This window comes from Myxine glutinosa, chromosome 9, assembly GCF_964187855.1.
Source record: "Myxine glutinosa chromosome 9, kmMyxGlut1.1, whole genome shotgun sequence".
Classification (NCBI taxonomy): Eukaryota; Metazoa; Chordata; class Myxini; order Myxiniformes; family Myxinidae; genus Myxine; species Myxine glutinosa.
Genome location: NC_136269.1, coordinates 43762399 through 43782451, shown reverse-complemented (window position 1 = coordinate 43782451; position 20053 = coordinate 43762399). Strand labels below are relative to the sequence as shown.

The following is a 20053-nucleotide window of genomic DNA, read 5'->3' as shown; positions in this document are numbered from 1 at the left end:
CTTTCAATTCTGACAAATCTCACACTCTTACGATGTCTCCGAAAAGACCGACTGGACAACCCTCCCATCCACTTTCTGAATAATCCTCTCCAAGAAGTTCTGTCACTCAAGCTTTTGGGTCTCACTATCTGCCATGATCTTTCCTGGGAAAACCACATTTCAAATCTGGCCTCCAAAGCCAGTCGCCGACTGGGCATCCTCCGTCGTGCGAAGTCCTTCCTTGGCACATCTGAGCTCCTCACCACATACAAGGCTTTCATCCGCAGCTCAATGAAATACTGCTCTCCCCTCTCGGCTGGTGCTCCTGCCTCACACCTAGCTCGTCTTCACGCTGTTGAAACCAAAGCATTCAGAATCATTGGAATCTCCCGCGATGAAGCTAACTCCAAGGGCCTCTCACTCACTCACTCACTCACCGCAGGCAGGTTGGTGGTCTTTCCGTCTTCTACCGACTCCTCTCTGGCCTTGCCCCCCAAGCTCTCTCTGGGCTCTGTCCCGCAAATATTCCTGCAGGTCGCACAAAATCTGCCTGCAACCCTCTTATGGTTAAACTGCCAAAATCAAGACTCTCTGCTCACCTTCACTCCTTCATTCCTCTTTTCTCCCACCTCTGGAACAAACTCCCTCACTCTCTGCAATCCCACTCCAGGTCTTTAAAACAGCTGTTCACCACCATCTCTTATCTTCCCCCATCCAAAACCTTGATCATTTCTATCCCCACTAATTTCACCCCAATTCCACTTTTTTGAAATACCAACTTCTGTCCTGGAAGTCCTTGGTGTGCTTGTGTTTTATACTTCCCCCTCCCCCGTTCCCACGCCTCCTCCCCCCAAGCCCTCTCCCTCCCACACATCTCCCTGCTCTTAAATGTTGTGTGCTCTCAAGTGTTTGTGTGCTTCCCCTTCTCTTGTCTTCCGCTCCCTCTTTTTATATATTTTGTTTGTCTGGTTGATTTGTTTGTGAAGTAAATGTCAGCTCTTTCACGAGCCTCGATTCAGTATACAAAAAAATAAAATAAAAATAAAAACTGCACATGCACAAAAAGGCCTCATTTAGCATTCATACATCATTTCAAAAGCTGTGTATTGTATAGACTATAGATGTTACTGGACTATGAAAATCTGGCATATATAGTCCATGGGATTTCAACTGGGGATTCCAACTCTGCTCTGAAGGGAAGGAAAAATAGGCCAAGTCTGCTTGTTCCTGAATCGCCTAGAGCAGCGTTTCTCAACCTTTGATGGCCCATGGCCCCCCTACCGAGTCGCTTAACATTCGTGGCCCCCTGCCCTTCAATAAAAGATGCAGATTTCGTTTTATGAAATTTATTTACTCAGTCTTAAAAGATAAATCAAAGTAAACATTTTTCTAAGCAATACAATCAATGAGACACTTGCTGTTGGGCTTGTCTGACGAGGCCTCTTATGTCCGGCTCCGTCTTGGACACAGCAAGGCGAATATCGTTCCCAACGTCAAGACGGTTTCTGGACTTCGTTTTAATGGTCGCAAGGTCAGAAAATCCAGATTCGCAAAGATATGTTGTGGCGAATTGAATGAGCATTACGGATGCCTTCTTGCTGAGTAGTGGATACGCATCCTGAACAGACAACCAGAAGGTGGAGAGGTCTTCTTTGTTACTGAAGACCAGCTTCATTGCTTTTGAAACCTTCAACTCTGCCAGCTCCTCTGCTTCGTCTTCAGTAGGTTCAATTTTGGCGTTGAACGGGTCTTTGTGCCACGGAACATCCAACGGTGTATCGTCGAAATACGATTTGAACTCAGCGGAGAGATTGTCGAGATGTCTAGTGATGCAATCTTTGATGCCGACGGGAAGCTCAATCCTCTGCGTCTGCAGGTGCTCGTCCAAGAAAGGAAACGAGGCAGTGGACCCGGCCTTGATTCGTGCCTGCCAGACTTCCATTCTAGCAGACAGTCCGGCAAGCTTGTCTTGAACGTCACTGACTGTCACATCACGGCCTTGCAAGGACTGGTTCATTTCGTTGAGTTGGCCGAATATATCGGCCAGGTAGGCGAGCATCATGACGAACTCTTCATTGTCGAAGTGGACATGGAGGTTGTTTTCGTTGTCTCGCAGGAAGATTTCCACCTCAACCCGGAGTTCATACAGCCGAGAGAGGCATTTCCCCCTCGATAGCCAACGGACTTTGGTGTGGAACAGAAGTCCAACATGTTCCGCTCCCATTTCGTTGGCCAGTAGTTTGAAGAGCCGATGATTTTTGGCCTTCGCACGAGTGAAGTTGATCACTTTGACCGCGACGTCCATGACTTCCAGCAAACGAGGCGGAAGAGTCTTTGACGCAAGAGCGTATCGGTGTAGCGAACAGTGGGAGGACGTCACATGGGGCCATTCGTTCTTCACAAGCGTGACGAACCCTCCTCTGACGCCGACCATCGCTGGGGCACCATCAGTACAAATGTGCTTGAAATTCTGCCAACCGAGTCCGTTAGCTTCAAAAAAAGAGTCCACAATAGCTTTGATATCTGCCGCTGTCGTTGTGGTTGGTAGGGTATTGCAGAACAAGAACTCTTCCTTCATCTTTCCCTTTCTCTCGTAGCGAGCGAAGGCGATCAACTGGCTCTCCAGGGCGGTGTCGGTAGACTCGTCTAATTGAAGGCTAGCCTGGAGCGTGCTTTGTTTGATTTCGGAGCAAACTTGACGGCACACATCAGCAGCCATGTCGTCAATCCGTCGTCGGATCGTGTCATTAGAGAGCGAAACTTGCTGGATCTTCTTTTTCGCCTCTGGTCCGATCATCAATTCCACCATTTTCTCTGTACATGGCTTGATAAGGTCCTCAGCAATAGTGTGCGGCTTCTTGCACTTCGCAATTCGGTATGCCACTTCGTAGCTGGATTGAAGAGCAGGTTTTTCTTCTGGCCGGAATCCAAATTTGGGAAGTGTCGCTTCACGGTCATATCGTGATCGTTTCGCAGACAGAGCGTCGATATTATCTTCCTTCCTTCCGGGATGCATCTTGTCGCGATGGTTTGAAAGTTTGGAAGGACGTAGTGACGCATTTGACATCACGACCGAGCAGTGCAGACATTGCGTGCAGTCCACGCCATCTCGACTGACATTCGTGAATCCAAACTTGACATAGCTGTCATTCCATTTTCGAGCCTTCGACATCTGAGAAAAAAATTGCAAATACGAATTAATTACTTTTGTAACGGTAATACAGTAAGGTTGAAAATTAGGTTTAGAAAAGTGCTCTGGAGGGAAGGAGAAGAAAGGAAGTAGAGATGTAAAGAAGCAGAAAGAGATGGAGAGAAACTCATCTACCCTTTTTTAGAGAAGGTTAAACTCATCTACCCTTTTTACTTTGACACTATGACCGGAGACTCGTCACCTTAATTGTACATTACAAGCTTCTGCATTCTGAATCACAGTTTTTCGGCATCCGCTCGTGGCCCCCCGGTCGAAGGCCCATGGCCCCCGGTTGAGAAACGCTGGCCTAGAGCTTGCTGCTTCCAAATTTGTGCTCGGAAGCTGTTGCAATAGAATGATATACTGTACATTGAAGTTTTGATGGATGTAAATTGATGCTGTTATGCCATTGTCTCTGGAAGGGTTCTGTTATCTAGGTCAGGTCACCCACAACTGTTCCTGCAGCCTGAGGTTGTGAGTGGTGTGTTGTTTGAAGAAAATAATTTTGTGTATGTATTGATTTACTCTTGACCATATATTTACGAAGCACCAACTCAAACATCAGTTGAAGGTTTGTTTTATCTCTAGTTTATAAGCTCAGTGATGTCACGAAGTGGTTAATTCTAGAAATTTCCTTTCTTTTCCACATTGTGTATTTCAAAGGAAGGACAAGTCCTGAAACGTCAGTGTTTCTAAAGTTTTCACAGCGGATAACCTAATTTGTTTTATTCTTTTGTTTTATTTTTATACTCTTGTGGCACCAACACTGATTGCTAGTCCTTTGTTGGATTTAGCAATTACCTTCATCAGAATGCTCAAAAGTGAATACACTCCCTCTGAGCTATCCAGTCAGTCCACGCTTGTAAACGTGGACACAAATTGTTAATTTGCTAGAAGCCCTTGTGAGGCAGATTTTCTGGCCATGAAATGAAAAATAGGGAAGGAAATCTCTTGTCTAATAATAATGTATGATAATCAGGAAGTAACATCAACAGCATTCTGAGAATAGAGAAGTTTAAGGTTTGTCATCAACTCTCAAAGACAAACATTCACAAAATATTTGGGGTTTGAACAATGGCTCCGTACTTGGCAGCTTGACTTTTTTTTAGCAATCGCCAAGTACTGTATAGCAAAACCAGCATTCCATTGTCACTACTTTTGAGCAATTTTGACAGTTGGCAATGGGAATTCGACTGTCTACTCTGGGCTTTATCTTGACAGGATCAAGCTTAAACTCACAACTTCCATTTTGATGTGGTACCGGATTGGTGGAGCTGTATCAGAGTCGGCTGTCCTTTGGATGAATGTGTAAAGTCAACTGTCCTATCTGAATTTGGGCTGTGAACATTAAAGGTCCCTGTGGAATACATCCAAAGTGCAGGATGGAATTGTGGGAAATGGGGATAGATTAGAATTGGTTTCTAGTGTATTTTAGAATAAGAGTGTTGTCATTGCTGTAATTAACGAGATTGTGTTTCGGAAGGTGTCTTCCCTGCCAGTGTTCATGCCGAAGCCCTAGCTCACCCGCCCCATACATTCTGCAACACTCCCTGATGTTATTCTGTCCTCATGCACATTTTGCTCAAGTTTTTTGTTCAATCTGCAGACTGAAAACGTACCAAATTTGCACCCAAATTATCTGCCACAATGTCGAGACCTTTCATTCCTTGTTCGGCGGCGTGTCCATCTTGAAGACCCATGACTGTTACAATACTAAAGCGGCATTTGGTGGAGTGCATATCTCTGCCATGCTGAACAGTTTACGTTTTGTATCCCACTGATATGCTGGATCTGGATTCGTACTGGAACTATTTTCAGGAAGGGATATTCCCAGAACAACCCTATTATGGCTACAATCGTGGATTTCATAATGGTCGTGCTTGTGTGTCAATCTGATCATTTGTCATGCCTCATTTAACATCACAATACATTGAGCACAGATAGTACTTGTGCTACAAGATATCTGGCACCAAGCTGGGGAATTGAATGAATGTAACTGCAGAGCAAACCTGCGAATACACATGTCCATGCCATAATTGTGAATTTTGGGAAGCGTCTCCTATTTAAATTTTGTCACAAAAGAAACATTTTGTTTCACTGGCTGGTTTGCTGGAGAACCGGTTACTCTCACAGATATAACTTGTACCGGTTCAAGCTGGCAACATTCTCCTCTGTAGATGTCCACCTGTGTGCTCTGGAGTCTGGATTCACTTGTTCAACCTCCACAGCTTGTGTACCCCAGCACTCCATTTTGGGAGTTTTTTCATCCAGTGAAGATCCCATCCTTATGGATTGGTTAATTCTTCCCAGAATTACAGACTGATTAATTCCCTAAAATATCACTTGGCATAACCCCTCCCACTGAGAATGGTGCTATGCTGTGATGCATATACAGGGGCCATCCAACTTTATCGACATTTTTACAGTTATACAAAGAAGAAGAGGATTAGGGGAGATAAGGAGAAGGGTTTTTACTTTCATACAACTTTAAATGCTTTTTGAAAATGACTTTTTAAACTTGCAAGACCTGTCGGGGGAGGCCATAAAACAAAAAAACACCCAGATCAAGAAAGATTAATAAAATATCCTCGAGCATCTTGCATCCAATGTGTATGACACCAGACCTTGTGCTAAACCTTTAGCTTGATTGAAATTGCCACGCATACATAATACCTACTTGGTATGCCTTGCTTCGCAGCTGGCCAACCTGTGGTTTTATGGTCAGCTGGTTTGAAATTGGAAAACATTGAAGTGAAATGATATACTGTATTGGCAAATAAAGAAAATATCATCCATAAATGCAAAAAAAGGTTTTATTTTATTTATATATTTTTTATATACAGTGCATTCAGAAAGTATTCAGACCCCTTCACTTTTTTCACATTTTGTTATGTTGCAGCCTTATGCTGAAATCGTTTAAATTCATTTTTTCACTCATCAATCTACACTCAATACCCCATAATGACAAAGAGAAAATAGGATTTTAGAAAGTTTTGCTAATTTATTGAAAAGAAAAAACTGAAATATCACATTGACATAAGTATTCAGACCCTTTGCTATGACACTTGAAATTTAGCTCAGGTGCCTCCCATTTCTCTTGATCATCTTTGAGATGTTTCTGCACCTTGATTGGAGTCCACCTGTGGTAAATTCAATTGATTGGACATGATTTGGAAAGGCACACACCTGTCTATATAAGGTCTCACAGCTGACAATGCATATCAGAGCAAAACCCAAGCCATGAGGTCGAAGGAACTGCCTGTGGAGCTCAGAGACAGGATTGTGTCGAGGCACAGATCTGGGGAAGCTTGCAAAAAAAATTTCTGCTGCATTGAAGGTTCCCAAGAGCACAGTGGCCTCCATAATTCTTAAATGGAAGAAGTTTGGAACAACCAGGAATCTTCCTAGAGCTGGCCGCCTGGCCAAACTGAGCAATCGGAGGAGAAGGGCCTTGGTAAGAGAGGTGACCAAGAACCCGATGGTCACTGGCTGAGCTCCAGAGATCCTGTGTGAAGATGGGAGAAACTTCCAGAAGGACAACCATCACTGGCCAGACATTTGGTGAATTATGGTAAGATTATGTTGAGCTTTGCAATTATCGGGTCTGCCAACCCGGCCAATTGCTCAACACATTTTTTGTGAACACTCACATTAATGGTGCGAGTGCGGTAAACTTGAGTTGGGTTTGTACAAAAACTCCATCCCCCTTACTGCTGGTTTCCATTTTGTTTCGCTTTGCATTCTCCACTTCCTCGTACCGATTTGTACGTTATTTTTTGTTCAGCTGAAAATCCCTTTATTACTGGGTGTCTCAGCACAACTCGTATACAGGAACGATAAAGTACAAACCGAACCAGTGAGCTATATAGATTATGTTATGGTTTATTTTATTGCTCATATTATTTACATCACATTATATGGCAGTAGGTTTGATGGCCGAGAGGCCATCACATCACATCACATATTTTGATGGCCATCACATATGCACACTTGCATCGAAATAAACTGCCTATAGTCCGGCAGATATGTGAAGAATTGTGGTAGAATTGAGCCTTTGATGATACAAGCATGAAACTTGGCACACAGTTAGGGCATACCCTTACAGTGAAATTTGGATGTAGGGGCATTCCAGATTTCTCCTTGGCCCAAAATGGCGGCCATTTTACAAAATGGCGGCTAAGAAGGACATATTTACCTATTATTTCAGACTTGTCATTTGTGCTGCTATTGAAACACAATGTAATGAGCATATTATAAATTGTCATGTACATGCTATGCAATACCTTCATACTGGGTTCAAAATTGGAATCTACGGTGGCCTATAAGGGGCAGAACAAATGGTTTACCATTGCAATAGACAGGACTGGTCTAGCGGTTTAATTATTTAACTTTGCATGACTATCTGATTTCTCCTGGGTGTAATTTTGGTTCAATACCTTTATATGAACAACTTTGATGTAGCTTTATGAACTTTCCTATCATAGACTAGGTGACTATAAGGAACAATGCAAGGCTAGTGAAAAGTTACGAAAGCGAATTACTATATTTATGATAATAATGTATGTATTTCTTTTTCAGATGATAACTCGACTGCACTGCACCTTCGCTCATTGACTGTAGTAGCTACCTAGATTTGGTTCCCAATTTGTATATTGATTGGATGGTGGTGGTGGATAATGCTTAATTGACAATGGCCAACAAAAATTTCAAGCTATTAGACCCCCAAAGCCCTAGTACATCTGGAACAAACATGCCTTATCTGACAGATTGGGAGAAGTGTGTGTTATGTCAGGAGGTCACCGATGAGGCCCTTGCCTGTCCAGCTGATTCCAAGCGAACCACAGGGTCCGGATACCAAACTCTTGCAGATTATCTCCTCACCTTCAGCCAGATGGGCTGCCTGCCAAAATCTCTAGAACTGTCCCGCCTGGACGATGGTGAAGGTATCCAGTCAACCTTCCAGAGCCACAAGGCTAAGTGGCATGATTCATGCAGACTGAAATACAACAAAACTGAACTGCATCGGGCACAAAAAAGAGAAACGTCTAGTGAAGAAACCGCAAGTGTCTCAAGAAAGTACACCCGTCACAGAGTACATGTAGACCACACACAGCCACAGCCTGAAAAGTGTTTCTTTTGTGACAAACCAGCGGGTACTAATTCTCTGCGAAAAGCTTCCACCTTCGACCTCGATAAACATGTCAGGACAGCTGCCCTGAAACTAGGAGATCAGGCACTTCTTGCTAAACTGAGTGCAGGTGACCTTATAGCACAAGATGCACAGTACCACGTGAAGTGTCTGGTGTCACTTTATAACAAAGCAAGGGCCACAAGCACAACACTGAATGAACAAGATGATATCAATCACGGTATAGCACTTGGAGAGCTAGTGTCCTACATCGATGATGCCCGCACAGATGCTCTTGTGACACCAGTGTTCAAGCTGGTAGACCTAGCAAGACTATACACCACCAGGCTGGAACAGCTTGGAACAGTCTTGACCAGGCGTGTCCACTCCACCAAACTCAAAGATCGAATCATGACATATTTTCCAGACCTAGAGGAGCACATGTCCGGTCGAGATATTCTGCTTGCTTTCAACCAGGATGTTGGCTCAGCCCTTCAGAAGGCATGTGATCACGACACTGACAGTGATGGAGTTTGTCTTGCTAGAGCCGCAAATATAGTTCGTAGAGACATGTTGAAAATGAACTCAACATTTAGTGGTTCATTTGAAGCCCACTGCCAAGAACATTCGGTACCTAATTCGCTTGTATCACTAGTTTCTATGATCTTGAATGGTCCTAACATCCAAGAGCAGTCAAGCCACTCGTCGGTATCAACACCTACTCTCACAATCTCACAACTCCTTATGTTCAACAGTTACTCACGCCGCAGAGAGAGTAGCAGTACTACCACGTCCACGAGGCACAGTCACAATCGGGAGACTCCCCTGCCTGTGTACCTGGGCACCCTTATCCACACAAAGACTCGAAAAAGAGACCTGGTTGATACTATGTTCAACCTGGGTCTCTCGATCTCCTATGACAGGGTGCTTAGCATCTCCACGGACTTGGGGAACAGAATCTGCCGTTTCTTCCAAAATGAGGGTACAGTTTGCCCCCCTGAGCTAAAAAGTGACCTCTTCACAACTGGGGCAGTGGATAACATTGATCATAACCCCAGTTCAACAAGTGCCCACGACTCCTTCCATGGCACTGGCATTTCACTTTTCCAGCACCCAAATAGCGATAGCCGTGGAGTTCAACGGGTAAACCCAGATGACACATCAACAACAGATGCACACCTGCCACAGTCATACACCATCGTACCTCCTGTTGTTCTGGGTAAATGTGACCCACCTGTACCCAAGCTGCTCACCTTCACGCTTTCATTCCTATTTTCTCCCGCCTCTGGAATAAACCCTCTCACTCTCTTCAATCACACTCCTCCTTCCAGGTCTTTAAAACAGCTGTTCACCACCATTTCCTATCTTCCCCCATCCAAAACCTTGATCTCTTCTACCCCTGTTAATTCACCCCAGATCCACTTTTCTGAAATACAGACTTCTTTCCTGGAAGTCCTAGCTGTGTCCATGTTTTTTTTTTGTTTTGTTTTTTTACCTCTTCCCCCCCCCCCCCCCCCCCCCCACCCGCAGCTCCCTCCGCGCACACCCCACACCCGAATGCAGCTGCCACACTGGCCAACGACCCCTCCCAGACCACCGCACTCTTGATGAACCCACCCAGCGCACACCGTACATTGAATGGAGTTCACTCCGACACCCTTCCTGGACACAGCACATGGCCACTTCCCAGTTCTTTCCACCCCACCACATGCTCCACCACTTGCCATCACCTTCGTCTTTCCGATATTCACCTTCAGACCTTTTGTCTCCATACACTCCTTCCACTTGTTCATCTTTTCCTTCAGTCCATCCATACTTTCCGCAATCAACACCAGATCATCTGCATACAACAACTCCCACGGTAAACCCTCCTTTACGTTCTGAGCCAGCACCTCCATCACAGCTACAAATAGTAGTGGACTTAGTACCGACCCCTGATGCACTCCCACCTTCACCTCAAACTCACCACTGTTCCCGTCCTTCATCCTTGCAGCTGTGTGCACTCTTTTGTACATTGCCATCACTACTCTGATCAACCATTCCTTCACTCCTGACTTCCTCAATGCCCATGTCACTACTTCGCGTGGAACCCAAAGTGAATGCTTTCTCCAGATCAACAAACCCAAGAAACAACTTCTTCCTCTTCTCCATGTACTTCTCCTGCAACAGCCTCACAATAAAGAGCGCGTCTGTCATTCTTCCTGGCATAAATCCAAACTGCATTTCGTCGATCTACACCTTCTTCCTTATCTACACCTTCCATTTTGCTACCTCGGAGACATGCTGAATGGAGAAGGTGGATCGGACTCGGCAACGGTTGCTCGAGTGAGATGTGCATGGAAGAAGTTTCGGGAATTGAGTGGCGTGCTGATGATGAGGGGAGTGTCGTTGAAGCTGAAGGGAAAGGTGTATGCTGCATGTGTGAGAAGTGTTATGATTTATGGGAGCGAGACATGGGTAATGAACGTAGAGCAGCAACGAAGGTTGGAAAGGGTGGAAATGCGAATGGTTCGACGGATGTGCGGAGTATCGTTGAGAGAGAGGAAGACAAATGATGAATTGCGAAAGATGGGAATAGAGCCTGTGATTGATGCTGTGAAGAGGAACAGGTTGAGATGGTTTGGTCATGTGTTGAGGAAGGATGAAAGTGACTGGTTGAGAAGAGTGATGGAAATGAATGTAGAAGGAAGTAGAAGACGGGGAAGACCGAGAAAGACTTGGCTAAAGATGGTGGAAGAAGAAATGCGGGCAAGGGGGTTAACAAGGAGAGATGCAGAAAATAGGGCAAAATGGAGAAGATTGTCATGGGGACCGCAAGGCTAACCCCCGCTCTAGCAGGGAAAATGGCCTTTAAAATGCATGTTGTTGTTGTTGTTGTTGTACACCTTCTTCCTTATCCTCCTCTCCAACACCCTTTCCAATACCTTCATTCCATGCTCCAATAACTTTATCGCTCGGTACGAGCCACACTCCAGAGGGTCACCTTTCCCCTTGTATAGAGGGACGAAGGTACTCGGTTTCCAATCCACTGGAATGCGGCCTTTAACCACCAGATTGCAGATCTCTGTCATTCTCTTCACACCCCAACTTCCTGCTGCCTTCAACATATCTCCCACAACTCCCGTCGGCCCTCCCGCTTTTCTACTCTTCATTGCTTTTATTGCTGCGAGAGCTGTGTATTAACCTAAAACTGGATTACTCTCTATGTTGCCATCCCATTCATTCTCTGTATTCAACAGCATTTCCATACATCTTTTCCATCTTCCTTTCATTCCATCTGGGTCCACAACGATTTGTCCCACTTCATCCTTCAAGCAACTCACCCCCATCACATCACACCTCTTTCGCTATCTGCTTTGCAATCCTGAATACCGCTCTCTGACCGTCTTCTGAATCCAAGCGTTCTCCGAACATTTTCCGACATGCCCTCCTGCGCCTTTACTACCTTTCTTTTTAGCCTTCTTGGCTGCCTTATAACTTTCATGCTCTGCTTTTTCTGCTCCCGTACCCTTCGCCTTCTGCCACTCCTTGAACTTCTTCCTCTTCTCGTCAATCCTCTTTCCAACTTCATCATCCCACCACCATGTTTTCCGAGTGCCTCGGTGGTCCTTTTGTCCATCCACATACCTCACCAACGGCTCCCAACAGACTTCTTTTTTTTTTTTTTTTGTATACTGAATCGAGGCTATCTTTCATTGACATCCAACCACTTTCAAGCTCAACCACATCATCCTCTACCCTACTCAGCCTCTCTTTTAATGCCTCCCTTACTGTCACCTCTTTCAACCTCCACACCCTCACCCTCGGTTGGCACCCCACCCGCCGAGCTCCCCCCGCACCCCCACTCCCACGTCGCAGACAACCAAGTGGTGCTGTGAAACAGCCTCCTCGCCCGGGATCACCCCTGTGTCCCGGAGGTGCCCCCCATCTCGCCCACGCACCACCAGGCAGTCAACGGTTGTTGTCGACCCACCCGACGTGTACATAACAAGCTTGCTATCCTCTCCCTGGAACTGAGCATCACAAATCAACAAATTAGCTCCACCAGCAAACTCCAAAATCCTTCCACCTTCTCCACCTCCCACACCACATCCGCAACCCCCATGAACTACCCCAAAGCCATCCACACTCCTTCCCACATGTCCACCCAAGTCTTCTACCACAACAACCCCACCATCCTCCACGTTTTCCATCAGCCTCCCCATCGCACACCAGAACCCGTCCCTCTCCTCATCGCTCCGACCAACCCGCGGAGCATATCCCGAGATGACGCCCACCAAGAGCCCTCCAACCATCACCATCACCCTCACCATCATCAACCCACCACCCTCTCCAGTCACACTCACCACACTGTACACAAACTCCCCAGAAAACAGGACACCAACACCACCCACGCCCTCCGGGCACCCTTGCCACACAAACTTGTATTTCTGTCTCTGCCCACCCCCCACCACCCCCACCCACTTCCCTTTCATCCCGTCTCCCACACACAACACATGTCCACTGTTCTTCCGACCAATACCTCCACCACCTCTCCCAACCTCCCCGCCATTGTCCCCACACTCCACGCCCCAAACCCCAGAAACCGATCTCCACCCCGGGCTGCACCCCGCCCACATGCAGCTGTAATTGTCATGGTTCTCTTTTTGAGGCAATGTTTTTATGGCCAGATGCCCTCCTGACGCCAATCCTCTTAGTCGCCTCTTACGACACGCAGGGATACGGTGTACCTATTCTAAACCAGGGTACACACCGGGAAACGTTTAAAACATGGAAACCCTGGGGGTGGGGGGCGGCGCCAGCACCACGGCTGTGGGGGCCCGGCCAGCACCACACCACGTCGGCCCGGCCAGCACCACACCACACCACGTCGGCCCGGCCAGCACCACACCACGTCGGCCCGGCCAGCACCACACCACGTCGGCCCGGCCAGCACCACACCACGTCGGCCCGGCCAGCACCACACCACGTCGGCCCGGCCAGCACCACACCACGTCGGCCCAGTCAGCACCACACCACGTCGGCCCGGTCAGCACCACACCACGTCGGCCCGGTCAGCACCACACCACGTCGGCCCGGTCAGCACCACACCACGTCGGCCCAGTCAGCACCACACCACGTCGGCCCGGTCAGCACCACACCACGGAAAAAAAAAAAAAAAAAAAAAAAAAAACCAGGGAAAATAATAAAAGGGCTTATTTACAACGAATGCCAGGACAAGGAAACGCGACAATAAAAACTAATATCTAAGTTGGGATCCCACACACCTCACGTTTCATATGGACGAAGGGAAAATCAATGAAAATAAGCGTTGTATTCTGTGTGGTGTGGCTTATCTCTGTCTGCAGTCAGGAATCGTCAAGCTTGAGCACTGCCCAACGCGGCTCCGGTTGGCGCGAAGCAGGCCTCGACGCGCCCCCGTTCACCAGGCCTCGACGCGTCGTTGTTCGCGCTCCGCTAGGCCCACAGCCACCCGCTCGCCCTGGCTCGTCATGCTCCAGCGGCAAGCCTCGTTCGTGCGCTCGTTCGCACGTGAACGCAGGGAAGGAGAATCGTCAGTGCTTAGTCTCTCTGCCGTCTTTTGAACTCCTTGTTCCTCCACCAAAGTCCGAAGGCAAGGGAAGGTTCAGCACAGGAGGGGGGTCCGGAACAAGAGAGCAAAGGGAGAGAGCAAAATGCCGGCGAGCGAGTCGTTTTACCGCCCGTTTCGTGACGTCAGCCCTCTTTCCCATTGGCCGAGTGGTTCGTGCTCCTTCCCTCATGCCATCGGTCGGTGGCAAATCAGCTCGTCTCTTCCTACTCTGCCAATCGGTGGCCTGCTTCTTACTCGCCTCTCCCCCTGGTCAATCACGAGTCCTTCTGGGCGTGGCTATTGTCTGCCTGAACAATGTTCCATCGCCATGATGCGCAATGCTCAGCCGCTTCCTGACTGTTCTTCCTGTCAGTTCCATTGTTATTGTGGCGGAGGGGGATTCATTAATGTGTGTGCTAATGGGAATGGATTCCTAATCTACGTGTCTGTGTGTTGCCATACGGGACAAATGGATGATCACAGGTTTGACACACCGGGGAATTAGCTTAATCCCTATTCTACTTATCACAAAGCCATCCTCGTATGACCACAAAGATACACTTAATCCGAACAAACCGCTTAAACAAACTTATTACATGTGGGGTTCCCTATCACGACAGCCGAGCATAATACCGATGCAGATCTACCTGGATCTATATATGCCCTACCCCAACATTCATAACAGTATAATGATGAAAAGATTAACTGATTACATTTTGAGGGTCAGAGGTCATATCAGGTAAACATGTGATAACTTGAGAGCAGCTGAATGGATTTAAAGCAAACTTGGTAGAAGTATTATAATGATGTAATAATGTGGGCGGTGGTTCTAGTTTCCATTTGTGGACAATTGTCAAAACTGTACAGGGGCGTCCCACGACATTTTGCGGTACAAGTGTAGGTTAACCAAGTTGTGGATGTTGTGCAAGCGAATAGGATGCCACACTGGTGTGTGCAAGCTCGGCTAAACAGCCTTTTCCCATGTGCAACTTTCCAAATCCAGTGTATTTGATCAATATACTGTATTCCCTTTTGTAGGTGCAAGAAATGGGGAGTGCCAATCGAGAAAATCTACAACAAGACACAACGCGACAAGTTTGCTTGGGCAATCGCCATGACCGAGGAGGATTTCGAGTTTTGAGATCATCCCCCACCCCTCCACCCCTCCACCCCCACCTCCTTCCCAATTCACAATTTTTTGATGACCCATCTCTAACAACCCGTTACTCCAGCTCTACAGCACTTGGCTGTGAAAAATATTTTGCATTGTGTTTAATTGGTTAAATTCAATTGATCACTTAAGTTATTTATTGCTGACACTTAACTGGAACTGGCAAAGCCTTTTGGTCTTTCCTCCCTTCTTCCTCTTACCCTCCCCACCCCTTATCTGACGTCCCTGCACCGCATCTACCCCTTTTACCAAACATTTAATGTGCAATTCCAACTTTGGATGATCCATCGTTTGTTCATTTATGAGCCCTGTGTTTTGAGACAAATTTATAATCTGTGAAATATTCTTGATGTTATATCTGAGTGAAGAGGTTCCTGGTTGTACCTGCAGTAAAATTGCGTTTTACATGCCGATACAAGGGGCATTCAAAAAGTTCTGCAAACGAGTTAGTTAAAGACTCCATAAGGTTGGTGTTTTTTTTTGTCCCCTTCTCCTCCCGTTGTTTACTCTTCTATACATATGTCTCATTATTTATTTATTGTATTTTGGACGATCGCATCTCATTAGTAAAACTTTTTGAACGCCCTGCACGTACATACCATTTTCCAGCAAGCTCGAACTTCTCGTTCTTATTAAAAGTGCTTAAACACACGCATGCCCGGCAGTGTTTTTCCCATCCTCGTATACATTTGTACACATTATACTAAAGCCACTCCTGCCTCGTTTCCCGCAACCACAACGTCCGCCCCTTGCAACACCACCTGCGTGTATTAATGAGGAAGTATACGTCCTTTTACTGGAACGGCCACTGTGCGGGGCTTGGAGCCGACGAAAGCGGGATAACGAGACGGTGCCCCCCTTCAGCGGCCCGGCATCGCCCGGAGCTGCACCCACGACGGCCATGGCGTATCGCAGAGAACGCTCAAACGGATCTGTGTATCAGCAGGCACATGCTGTGATTGCGCCGCTCGAACTCGTGCACCGCCTGGAACTGGGTACCGTGCTGTGCCTGTACCGCAAGTTTGGCAAGTATGAGCGATTGACGTTCTGTATTGAGCCGCTCACTCGTCAGCTACTTTGGCGTCGCAACGCGGACAAGACCGAAGGGAGCGGTGAGTGGGTCGGGGTGGGGCCTAGTGGAGGCGGGGGGGGGGGGGGAGAATCTCATTTTAGGGTCTCGTTAGTCGCATTGTTGTCCGCTTCGCTTTTACCGTCTTGGTATCGATTGCTGACAAATGTGTTCAGGACTGGACGTTGCTGAATGCTTTTGAAATTTTGCGGAACCTTTGCGGTACCGCAGACATTTTTTGCTGTTGATTCAACTGTCCTTGATACTGACCTGTAGGGATTTAATTGGCCCTCCTTCCTCCACTCGCTTTCCTCTTTTATATGCAGATATACAACATTGTACAGTGCATCAAAATATTGGTGTACACGGTCTGTACTTTCAAATTTTGCTGAAAGGTGTGTTCTTCTCCAGTGGAAAAGCTTGACAATTTGACAAACACCATCATGCTGAAAGCACATACTTGCAGGGACCGACGTCTGTGTGTCTGTGTCTGTCTGTCTTTCACCTTTACCTCTCCCTTCCTCCAACTTAATATTTTCTTTCCTCCAATCTCCCCAACCCCTCCTTCATTTCCCCTTGGATATTTTTATGCATGGTATTCTCACTATTTAGCAGCTCCCACGTAATATATAGATGAACCTTTTGCGAGATGAACAAAAAAAACAAAGAGGGAAAACTTAGAAATGGTTCTGCGACCTGAACCTGTGCAGTTCTGATGGCAGCATGAACTTTCCTCATTTTTGCATCTATCCGCAACCCTCTAAAGATGTCGCTTCTGAGACTGGCTACAGCTTAATGAGTGAAGCAAGTCGCCTGCCTGTAGGGGGCTCCCACAGCACTTCACCCTCATCCCCAAGAATGTTTGGAAACAAAGTTAAAATATGGAAATCTATGGCATTTTGGAGATAGTCAGCATCGCCATTTTGAAATGAAACATGTGACGGTCCAAAGTCGACACCTTTGGTAAGGCAAATGGTAATTGGTCATGTGATTATAACTGATCCCCCACCAGGGATATATAACTCTTGAGGGGCTTTCGATGGTGACATGAGGTGTGTAGATCCATTCTGCGTATTTTTTTATGGTGGATGAACCTTTTAGCCTGGAATACCAATAAATATCCAAACGTTCACCCTGAGCTGATTGAAAATGGGAGGTCAATTGAGTTCGACTTAACCGACAGGTTTGCCAGGTATTGCTGTCATTCACCACATTCAGGCCTTATTTTAAACATTATTTCCATTATAATTACAGGGCGTTCCATCTGTAGTTTGACGTTTCGTCTGTGTCTCATGCTCCTTAGAGTGAGATATGAAATGAATCGTTTGTGGGTTTTTTTTTGTTTTTTTTAATCTATCTCAAACATCAACCTGTCATAACAATATCTCAAGCAGCAAAGAGCTTTGGGCTGATGAAAATAAATTCCAGTTTATGAAAGCAATTGTGAATGGGGTGGTATTTACTGTCTGTGAAGTGCTCTTGCAATATTTCATCACAAACAAAACTTGGCAGGTGTACTCATTGGGCCCCAGAGAGATGTTCGCCATTGCAATCCATGTCTTGTCTACATGATGAGGGTTCAAACTCTCCATAAAAGCCATGGGGGTGTAATGGATCTTGATCAACGTGAATTAATGGTGTAATCAACGTGAATCTTCACCCCAATCTAAGGTCTTTTGAACTTAAGCAGGTTTTCAAGGATTTCCATGTATTTGGCTGCATTCATTGTTTCCCCTTTCCTTACAAGTCTCACAGTCCCTGCCACTGAAAAGCATCCCCATAGCTTGATGCTGCCACCACCATGATTTAGGGTAGGAATCGTGTTATATGGGTGATGAGCTGTGCTCGGTTTCCGCCAGATGTAGCACTTTTAATTCAGGCCAATGAGTTCAATGTATGTCTCATCAGACCGCAGAATATTTTGCATCATGCTCAGTCTTTCACGTGCCTTTTTGTAAACTCCAGGCGTGCTGTCATGTACCTTTATCTCAGGAGTGGCTTCCATCTGGCCACTCTCACATAAAGCCTAAATTTTTGAAGTGCTGCAGAGAGTGTTGTTCTTCCAGCAGGTTCTCCCATGTAAGTTCAGGAACTCTATAGTTCTGGTAGAGTGGTCATTGGGTTCTTGGTCACCTCCCTGACCAAGGTCCTTCTTGCCTGGTTGCTCATTTTGGTCGGACAGCCAGCTCTAGGAAGAGTGCTTAGTTCCATATTATTTCAATTTCCTAATTATGGAGCTCACTGTGTGTGCTCTTGGGAACTTTCAACACTCGAGAAATTGAGTTATACCCTTCCCCAGATCTATTCCTCCTCACAATTCTATCTCCGAGTTCTACGGACAGTTCCTTGGACTTCGTGGTAGTGTCTGCTCTGACATGCACTGTTAACTTTGGGACCTTATGTAGACAGGTGCTTCTTTCTAAATCATATACAATAAATTGAATTGACTACAGGTGAACTCCAATCAAGGTGTGGAGACGTCTCAAGGATGATCCAAGGAAATTGGATGTATCCGAGCTCAATTTGGAGTGTCATAGGAAAAGGGTTGAATGCTTATTGACTCGAGACATTTCAGCTTTTTATTTTTTAATTATTTTGTAAAAGTTTCTTATTTTTTAAATCCACTTTGACATTATGGGGTATTACGGGTAGATCATTGCCAAAAAATCTCAATTTAATTCATTTTAAATTCAGGCGGTGCAACAGAATGTGAAAAAGTGATGGTGTGTGAATACTTTCTGAAGGCACGATCTCATTTTAGGGTCTCGTTAGTCGCATTGTTGTCCGCTTCGCTTTTACCGTCTTGGTATCGATTGCTGACAAATGTGTTCAGGACTGGACGTTGCTGAATGCTTTTGAAATTTTGCGGTACCGCAGACATTTTTTGCTGTTGATTCAACTGTCCTTGATACTGACCTGTAGGGATTTAATTGGCCCTCCTTCCTCCACTCGCTTTCCTCTTTTATATGCAGATATACAACATTGTACAGTGCATCAAAATATTGGTGTACACGGTCTGTACTTTCAAATTTTGCTGAAAGGTGTGTTCTTCTCCAGTGGAAAAGCTTGACAATTTGACAAACACCATCATGCTGAAAGAACATACTTGCAGGGACCGACGTCTGTGTGTCTGTGTCTGTCTGTCTTTCACCTTTACCTCTCCCTTCCTCCAACTTAATATTTTCTTTCCTCCAATCTCCCCAACCCCTCCTTCATTTCCCCTTGGATATTTTTATGCATGGTATTCTCACTATTTAGCAGCTCCCACGTAATATATAGATGAACCTTTTGCGAGATGAACAAAAAAAACAAAGATGGAAAACTTAGAAATGGTTCTGCGACCTGAACCTGTGCAGTTCTGATGGCAGCATGAACTTTCCTCATTTTTGCATCTATCCGCAACCCTCTAAAGATGTCGCTTCTGAGACTGGCTACAGCTTAATGAGTGAAGCAAGTCGCCTGCCTGTAGGGGGCTCCCACAGCACTTCACCCTCATCCCCAAGAATGTTTGGAAACAAAGTTAAAATATGGAAATCTATGGCATTTTGGAGATAGTCAGCATCGCCATTTTGAAATGAAACATGTGACGGTCCAAAGTCGACACCTTTGGTAAGGCAAATGGTAATTGGTCATGTGATTATAACTGATCCCCCACCAGGGATATATAACTCTTGAGGGGCTTTCGATGGTGACATGAGGTGTGTAGATCCATTCTGCGTATTTTTTATGGTGGATGAACCTTTTAGCCTGGAATACCAATAAATATCCAAACGTTCACCCTGAGCTGATTGAAAATACGAGGTCAATTGAGTTCGACTTAACCGACAGGTTTGCCAGGTATTGCTGTCATTCACCACATTCAGACCTTATTTTAAACATTATTTCCATTACTAGGGCATGCCCGTACGTGGGTGCCCGTTCCTTGCCAAAAAAAAAAAAAAGCT

At 45.9% G+C, this 20053-nt stretch overlaps 2 protein-coding genes across 2 annotated transcripts in view; both read left to right on the top strand.

Annotated features, from left to right (window-relative positions):
• The window catches only part of LOC137435433 (DNA topoisomerase I, mitochondrial-like), an 85321-nt gene extending 70213 nt beyond the window's left edge, over nucleotides 1-15108 (top strand). Inside the window, exon 16 of the mRNA XM_068129211.2 lies at nucleotides 14908-15108. Within this exon, the coding sequence (XP_067985312.2) occupies nucleotides 14908-15010 (103 nt within the window). The 3' untranslated portion in view covers nucleotides 15011-15108. The remainder of the gene's footprint in view (nucleotides 1-14907) is intronic.
• Nucleotides 15109-15837: 729 nt separating this feature from the next.
• The window catches only part of LOC137414833 (1-phosphatidylinositol 4,5-bisphosphate phosphodiesterase gamma-1), a 212965-nt gene continuing 208749 nt past the window's right edge, over nucleotides 15838-20053 (top strand). Inside the window, exon 1 of the mRNA XM_078784318.1 lies at nucleotides 15838-16152. Within this exon, the coding sequence (XP_078640444.1) occupies nucleotides 15942-16152 (211 nt within the window). The 5' untranslated portion in view covers nucleotides 15838-15941. The remainder of the gene's footprint in view (nucleotides 16153-20053) is intronic.